Source organism: Microchirus variegatus (assembly GCF_963457635.1).
Source record: "Microchirus variegatus genome assembly, chromosome: 22".
Taxonomy (NCBI): domain Eukaryota; kingdom Metazoa; phylum Chordata; class Actinopteri; order Pleuronectiformes; family Soleidae; genus Microchirus; species Microchirus variegatus.
This window is the reverse complement of record NC_139823.1, coordinates 17,895,470-17,905,252: the sequence shown is the minus strand read 5'-3', so window position 1 is coordinate 17,905,252 and position 9,783 is coordinate 17,895,470. Positions and strand designations below refer to the sequence as shown.

Sequence of the window (9,783 nt, the reverse complement as noted above, 5' to 3'; positions counted from 1 at the left end):
CATATTTAATACTGTTATTGTTCTGTATCACGCTATGGAAGCCTGTTTTCACCACATGGTAAAGAAGAATGTATACTTAAATCATAATTATGAGATACTATGTCATAATTCTGACTTACTATATCATAATAATGAGATACTTTCTCATAATCATGACTTACTAATATATATTTATATCTTTAAAGTGGCAGAAACTGTACGTTGAGGTCAGAAAAGTAAAAAAAAAAAAGTCAGCCTGAGATGACCTTACTGCGCAGAGCTGCGCATCGTGACGTCCGCGAACACTCCCTGCCTCCGAGTTCCCACAATCCACCGCGGCGCCTCCTCCACATTCGGGATCTCGTACTGTGTTTGAGTGTCAAACCCAAGGTGAGTGTCGTGATTTTAAAGAATCGCCTTTAATTCCTTCGCTGTCCGTCACTGTGACGCGTTACTGTAGTCGTTAATATCGCAAACGTTAGTTCAAGATTGAGCACAGCAGCGCAAAATACGCTGTTTTAAAGTGGCGTACCGCTTCGGCTACTGTTAGCCTGTTAGCCATGGCTGTTCGGGTGAACGAAGCGAGCGTTTAGCTTAGCAACTTAGCAACTTAGCTCCTGCAGCGAAGCCGAGTTTCCTGCAAATATATCCGTGTATCTGAATCTAAGAGGTTGGCATTTGTATTAAGGTTGAGAAATTGCTGTTGTTGTCAAGTTAGACAACAAGCTGTGTGATAGTAGCTTGTCAATGCTAACTGATCTGCAGCTGCTGGAAAGTCGTGTCCTTATCCAGTCATCTGTCATTGAAGAAGCTGAAACTTGTTTATAAAATGCTCTTAATATTTTTCTATATATTTTTATATCTTTGCATAGTATTTTGAAGGAGGTTTGTTAAACCACAGGTTTGAATAAGACTAACCAAAGCATCAAAACTAACGGGATTATAAGCAAGACATGTCATTGATTGTTTATTAATCATAAATTCCAGACTATTGAGATAAAAGGATCGATGTGAGCTTCATGACCTCACTAATGAGGAGCAAATATTAATAACCCTAACTGTTAATCCACTACCAAATTAATATTAAACTATTTTGATTCTCGAAAAATCGGTTTGAATGTTTTTTCAGCTTCTTAATGTGAATATTTTCTGCTTTCTTCGCTCCGTAGTAACAAAAAAAATCATTCAAAGTGAATCATTTTTCGTTTGTTGACAAAAACAAGAAGTTTAAGAACATCAACATTTCCAGGTTGCAGCCTGTCCTTTGATATATAAAGGTTATATAAGTTATATATATATACACACACATATACACGTTATACAAGTAAAATGATTATAATAATATAATAATTGACAGAAACACAGTGAAGGACAGTGTAGGGCTTTTGTTCTCTTTTAACTCTTTGTTTTTCTTAGTTTTATTTAATTTGTTCAATCCCAACGTCCTCTGTTTTTGTTGTGACTGAGACGCGTGTCTCTCAGATCTCAGACCGTCTGATGATGAAATAACACATCTGTCTCTACTCATGCTCAGATGTCTCTCCGCCGCTTGCTGACGCTGTCGTCCGTGCTGCGCTCCGCCGTGAGCCTCACTCTGCGCAGGAACCTCGGCCTCTCCGCCGTCGTCTTCAACCGCGCCAAGGACCTGGACCCCGTCCAGAAACTCTTCCTGGACAAGATCCGCGACTACAACACCAAGAGCAAGTGAGAGGACAAGTCATCACCACTGCTGCCAGGACTGGAGATCGTTTTTTTATTTCTTCTCTTTTCAAACGTTGTTGTTGTTGTGTTGTTTTCGCTCTCAGAGCTGCTGGTGGCATCGTGGAGGGTGGAGCTGCTTACCAGAAGAACGTTTCTGAAGAGGTGACCAAACTGCAGAGGCTATACGGAGGAGGAGACATGGACAAGTTCCCCGACTTCAAATTCCCAGGTTAGTAAAAAGCTCATCTTTTAATCATTAAAATAAATGATATTCTCATTCGTTTAGACCAGGATTTAGCCACTGTCCTGCATGTTTTAGGTGTTTCCCTGTTCAAACACATCATTTGAATCAGGTGTGTTTGAGCAGGGAAACATCTAAAACAGGGGTCACCAACGTGGTGCCCGCGGGCACCTGGTAGCCCGCGGGCAGCCAATACGGTGCCCGCGGGCTCACTTCACTTCACCTCACTTGCATGTATCCATATGATCGCTCAGTAAAATATCTTTGATATTGTTTATAAAAACTGGTAATCGTTAGGAGTAAGCACTGGAATGAATGTGTATGCAGTTAAATGCATAATATTAATCATTTAAATGGTAAACAAACAAAAAAATATTATATGGTAGCCCTCCATATTATTTTTTATCCTTAAGGTAGCTCTCTGTCTCAAAAAGGTTGGTGACCCCTGATCTAAAACATGCAGGACAGTGGCTCCCCAGGACCAGGAGTGAGAAACCCTGCTGATAGTATGTTGTCCAAAATTTGACAAAAAAGAAAAAAAAAAGAAATGGAACATAAAATTTTCAAAATATATATATATATATTGAAAATTTGTCAAAAAGAAGAATTTTTTTTTCCAACATTTGGCCAAAATTTTTTTTTTTCCAAAATTTGACAAAAAAAAGTATTTTTTCCAAAATTTGACAAAAAGTCATAGGTTAGTATGTCGTCCCAAAATTTGACAAAAGTAAAAATTTTGTCCAAAATTTTATCAAAAAAGTAAAAAAAAAAGTTGTCCAAAATTTCACCCAAAAAATCATAGGTTAGTATGTTGTCCAAAGTAAAAAGTTTCTCAAAATTCAAAATTTCACCAACAACAGTAAAAAAAAAGGTTTGTCCAAAATTTGACCAAAACACATGCTATAGTATGAAATCTTGGTCAAATTTTGAAAAAAAAAAATGTGTTAATTCAAAAAAGTAAAAAAAAAGTGTTTGTCCAAAATTTGACCAAGAAATCATACTATATAGCATTTTGTCCCAAAATTTGACCAAAATTTTGGACAACATTTTTGACTTTTGACTTTTTTTGGTCAAATTTTGTAAATTCAAAAAAGTTAAAAGAAAATGTGTCCAAAATTTGACGAAAAAGTCATAGGATAGCATGTCGTCTAAAATGTGAAAATTGTCAAATGTTCTCATTTATTAATCCTCGTTTTTTGTCCCTCTCTTTGTCTTACTATATACATACATACTATACCATGATGTTTTTGAACAATTTTGACCATTTCTGGACGACATACTATACTATGATGTTTTTGAACAATTTTGACAATTTTTGGACGACATACTATACTATGACTTTTTTGACCATTTTTGGACGACATACTATACTATGACGTTTTTGACCATTTCTGGACGACATACTTTACTATAACGTTTTTGACCATTTCTGGACGACATTCTATACTATGACGTTTTTTACCATTTCTGGACGACATTCTATACTATGACGTTTTTTACCATTTCTGGACGACATACCATACTATGATGTTTTTGAACAATTTTGACCATTTTTGGACGACATACTATACTATGACGTTTTTGACCATTTCTGGACTACATACTATACTATGACGTTTTTGAACAATTTTGACCATTTTTGGACGACATACTATACTATGACGTTTTTGACCATTTCTGGACGACATACTATACTATGACGTTTTTTACCATTTCTGGACGACATACTATACTATGACGTTTTTTACCATTTCTGGACGACATACTATACTATGATGTTTTTGAACAATTTTGACCATTTTTGGACAACATACTATACTATGACTTTTTTGATCATTTTTGGATGACATACTATACTATGACGTTTTTTACCATTTCTGGACGACATACTATACTATGATGTTTTTGAACAATTTTGACCATTTTTGGACGACATACTATACTATGACGTTTTTGACCATTTCTGGACGACATACTATACTATGATGTTTTTGAACAATTTTGACCATTTTTGGACGACATACTATACTATGACTTTTTTGACCATTTCTGGACGACATACTATACTATGATGTTTTTGACCATTTCTGGACGACATACTATACTATGACGTTTTTGACCATTTCTGTACAACATACTATACTATGACGTTTTTTACCATTTCTGGACGACATACTATACTATGACGTTTTTGACCATTTTTGGACCACATACTATACTATGATGTTTTTGACCATTTCTGGACGACATACTTTACTATGACGTTTTTTACCATTTCTGGACGACATACTATACTATGATGTTTTTGAACAATTTTGACCATTTTTGGACGACATACTATACTATGACTTTTTTGACCATTTTTGGACGACATACTATACTATGACTTTTTTTTACCATTTCTGGACGACATACTATACTATGACGTTTTTTACCATTTCTGGACGACATACTATACTATGATGTTTTTGAACAATTTTGACCATTTTTGGACTACATACTATACTATGACGTTTTTGACCATTTCTGGACGACATACTATACTATGATGTTTTTGAACAATTTTGACCATTTTTGGACGACATACTATACCTTGACTTTTTTGACCATTTTTGGACGACATACTATACTATGACGTTTTTGACCATTTCTGGAGGACATACTATACTATGACGTTTTTTACCATTTCTGGACGACATAATATACTATGATGTTTTTGACCATTTCTGGACGACATACTATACTATGACGTTTTTGACCATTTCTGGAGGACATACTAGACTATGACGTTTTTGACCATTTCTGGACGACATACTATACTATGATGTTTTTTTCCTTTTCTTGACGACATATTATACTATGACGTTTTTTACCATTTCTGGACAACATACTATACTATGACGTTTTTGACCATTTCTGGACGACATACTGTACTATGACGTTTTTGACCATTTCTGGACGACATACTATACTATGACGTTTTTGACCATTTCTGGACGACATACTATACTATGACGTTTTTGACCATTTCTGGACGACATACTATACTATGACGTTTTTAAACAATTTTGACCATTTCTGGATGACATACTATACTATGACGTTTTTTACCATTTCTGGACGACATACTATACTATGACGTTTTTGACCAATTCTGGACGACATACTATACTATGACGTTTTTGACCATTTCTGGACGACATACTATACTATGACGTTTTTGACCATTTCTGGACGACATACTATACGATGACGTTTTTGAACAATTTTGACCATTTTTGGACGACATACTATACTATGACATTTTTGACCATTTTTGGACGACATACTATACTATGACGTTTTTTACCATTTCTGGACGACATACTATACTATGACGTTTTTTACCATTTCTGGACGACATACTATACTATGACGTTTTTTACCATTTCTGGACGACATACTATACTCTGACGTTTTTGACCATTTCTGGACGACATACTATACTATGATGTTTTTGAACAATTTTGACCATTTTTGGACGACATACTATACTATGACTTTTTTGAACATTTTTGGACGACATACTATACTATGACGTTTTTTACCATTTTTTGACAACATACTATACTATAACTTTTTTGACCATTTTTGGACGACATACTATACGATGACTTTTTTGACCATTTCTGGACGACATACTATACTATGACGTTTTTTACCATTTCTGGACGACATACTTTACTATGACGTTTTTTACCATTTCTGGACGACATACTATACTATGACGTTTTTGACCATTTCTGGACGACATACTATACTATGACGTTTTTGACCATTTCTGGACGACATACTATACTATGACGTTTTTGAACAATTTTGACCATTTCTGGACGACATACTATACCATGACGTTTTTGACCATTTCTGGACGACATACTATACTATGACGTTTTTTGACCATTTCTGGACGACATACTATACTATGATGTTTTTGAACAATTTTGGACGACATACTATACTATGACTTTTTTGACCATTTTTGGACGACATACTATACTATGATGTTTTTGACCATTTCTGGACGACATACTATACTATGATGTTTTTTACCATTTCTGTACAACATACTATACTATGACGTTTTTGACCATTTCTGGACGACATACTATACTATGATGTTTCTGACCATTTCTGGACGACATACTATACTATTATGTTTTTGACCATTTCTGGACGACATACTATACTATGATGTTTTTGAACAATTTTGACCATTTTTGGACGACATACTATACTATGATGTTTTTGAACAATTTTGACCATTTTTGGACGACATACTATACTAAGACGTTTTTGACCATTTCTGGACGACATACTACACTATGACGTTTTTTACCATTTCTGGACGACATACTATACTATGACGTTTTTGACCATTTCTGGACGACATACTATACTATGACCTTTTTGGCCATTTCTGGACGACATACTATACTATGATGTTTTTGAACAATTTTGACCATTTTTGGATGACATACTGTACTATGACTTTTTTGACCATTTTTGGACGACATACTATATTATGATGTTTTTGACCATTTCTGGACGACATACTATACTATGATGTTTTTTACCGTTTCTGTACAACATACTATACTATGACGTTTTTTACCATTTCTGGACCACAAACTATATGATGACGTTTTTGACCATTTCTGGACGACATACTATACTATGACGTTTTTGACCATTTCTGGACGACATACTATACTATGATTTTTTTGAACAATTTTGACCATTTTTGCACGACATACTATACTATGACTTTTTTGACCATTTTTGGACGACATACTGTACTATGACGTTTTTGACCATTTCTGGACGACATACTATACTATGATGTTTTTTACCATTTCTGGACGACATACTATACTATGACGTTTTTTCCCATTTCTGGACGACATACTATACTATGACGTTTTTGACCATTTCTGGACGACATACTATACTATGACGTTTTTGAACAATTTTGACCATTTCTGGACGACATACTATACTATGACGTTTTTGACCATTTCTGGACGACATACTATACTATGACGTTTTTGACCATTTCTGGACGACATACTATACGATGACGTTTTTGACCATTTCTGGACGACATACTATACTATGATGTTTTTGAACAATTTTGACCATTTTTGGACGACATACTATACTATGACTTTTTTGACCATTTTTGGACGACATACTATACTATGATGTTTTTTACCATTACTGGACGACATACTATACTATGATGTTTTTTACCATTTCTGTACAACATACTATACTATGATGTTTTTTACCATTTCTGGACGACATACCATACTATGACGTTTTTGACCATTTCTGGACGACATACTATACCATGATGTTTTTGAACAATTTTGACCATTTTTGGACGACATACTATACTATGACTTTTTTGACCATTTTTGGACGACATACTATACCATGATGTTTTTGATCATTTCTGGACGACATACTATACTATGATGTTTTTGACCATTTCTGGACGACATACTATACTATGATGTTTTTTACCGTTTCTGTACAACATACTATACTATGACGTTTTTGAACAATTTTGACCATTTTTGGACGACATACTATACTATGACTTTTTTGACCATTTTTGGACGACATACTATACCATGATGTTTTTGATCATTTCTGGACGACATACTATACTATGATGTTTTTGACCATTTCTGGACGACATACTATACTATGATGTTTTTTACCGTTTCTGTACAACATACTATACTATGACGTTTATTACCATTTCTGGACCACATACTATACGATGACGTTTTTGACCATTTCTGGACGACATACTATACTATGACGTTTTTGACCATTTCTGGACGACATACTATACTATGATTTTTTTGAACAATTTTGACCATTTTTGCACGACATACTATACTATGACTTTTTTGACCATTTTTGGACGACATACTGTACTATGACGTTTTTGACCATTTCTGGACGACATACTATACTATGATGTTTTTTACCATTTCTGGACGACATACTATACTATGATGTTTTTTACCATTTCTGTACAACATACTATACTATGATGTTTTTTACCATTTCTGGACGACATACTATACTATGACGTTTTTTACCATTTCTGGACGACATACTATACTATGACGTTTTTGACCATTTCTGGACGACATACTATACCATGATGTTTTTGAACAATTTTGACCATTTTTGGACGGCATACTATACTATGACTTTTTTGACCATTTTTGGACGACATACTATACCATGATGTTTTTGATCATTTCTGGACGACATACTATACTATGATGTTTTTTACCATTTCTGTACAACATACTATACTATGATGTTTTTTACCATTTCTGGACGACATACTATACTATGACGTTTTTTACCATTTCTGGACGACATACTATACTATGACGTTTTTTACCATTTCTGGACGACATACTATACTATGACGTTTTTACCATTTCTGGACGACATACTATACTATGACGTTTTTTACCATTTCTGGACGACATACTATACTATGACGTTTTTGAACAATTTTGACCATTTCTGGACGACATACTATACTATGACGTTTTTGACAATTTCTGGACGACATACTATACTATGACGTTTTTGACCATTTCTGGACGACATACTATACTATGATGTTTTTGAACAATTTTGACCATTTTTAGACGACATACTATATTATGACGTTTTTTACCATTTCTGGACTACATACTATACTTTACTAAATTTGACGAAAAAGTCATAGGATAGCATGTCGTCTAAAATGTGAAAATTGTCAAATGTTCTCATTTATTAATCCTCGTTTTTTGTCCCTCTCTTTGTCTTTTTCATCAGAGCCCAAACTTGAAGAAGTGGCCAAGTAAAATAACTGTGTCCATGTTCTATTTCTCCTACATGTCACCAGTATGTAATTGTATTTAATAAAAAGATTGTGGAATGGAATTGAACTGTGGTTGTCATTCATCTCATGGGACAATATTATCACACACATGATGAGGTTGTGAGTTCAAATCCCAAGATGAAGTTATGTTTTTTTTTTTTTATCAACATTCTTATTAAGCAGTTAAGCATGAGGAACTGTCGTAGCAGTTCAAATGGTCAAAAGCCCAAAATGTGACCAACACGTCATACTAAACAATGTCGTCGACCTCAATGTCATACTACACTATTTCGTCCAAAATCTGAAAATTTTTTGGAAAAAGAAACTTTGACAAAAACGACATACTATACTATGTCGTCCAAATTCGGAAATGTTTCTGAAATTTTTTTTTTGCCCAAAATGTGACAAAAACGTCATACTATACTATGTCGTCAACCTCAATGTCATCCTACACTATTTCGTCCAAAATCGGACCATTATTTTAAAAATAAAAAATGTTGGTCCAATATTTGACAGAAACGACATACTATACTATGTCGTCCAAAACCAAAATGTGACCAAAACGTCATACTATACTATGTTGTCGACCGCAATGTCATACTACACTATTTCGTCCAAAATCTGACAATTTTTTTGAAGAAAAAATGTTGGTCCAAAATTTGACAAAAACGACATACTATACTATGTCGTCCAAAATCTGAAATTTTGTTGAATTTTTTTTTTTTTTAGCCCAAAATGTGACATAACGTCATACTATACTATGTGGTCGAACTCAATGTCATACTACACTATTTCGTCCAAAATCTGACAATTTTTTTGAAAAAAAACTTTGGTCCAAAATTTGACAAATACGACATACTATATACTATGTCGTCCAAAATCTGACCATATTTTTGAAAAACGTTTTTTTGGTCCAAAA

The 9,783-nt window shown here is 34.2% G+C and overlaps 1 protein-coding gene across 1 annotated transcript; it reads left to right on the top strand.

The window, feature by feature from the left end:
* The first annotated feature begins 287 nt into the window (after positions 1 to 287).
* Positions 288 to 8,926, top strand: atp5pf (ATP synthase peripheral stalk subunit F6). Its single transcript, XM_083908950.1, has 4 exons — positions 288 to 369; positions 1,514 to 1,683; positions 1,785 to 1,909; positions 8,819 to 8,926. Exons 2-4 carry the CDS (start codon positions 1,514 to 1,516, stop codon positions 8,845 to 8,847), a joined length of 324 nt encoding a protein of 107 aa, XP_083765076.1. The 5' UTR covers positions 288 to 369; the 3' UTR covers positions 8,848 to 8,926.
* Positions 8,927 to 9,783: the final 857 nt, after the last annotated feature.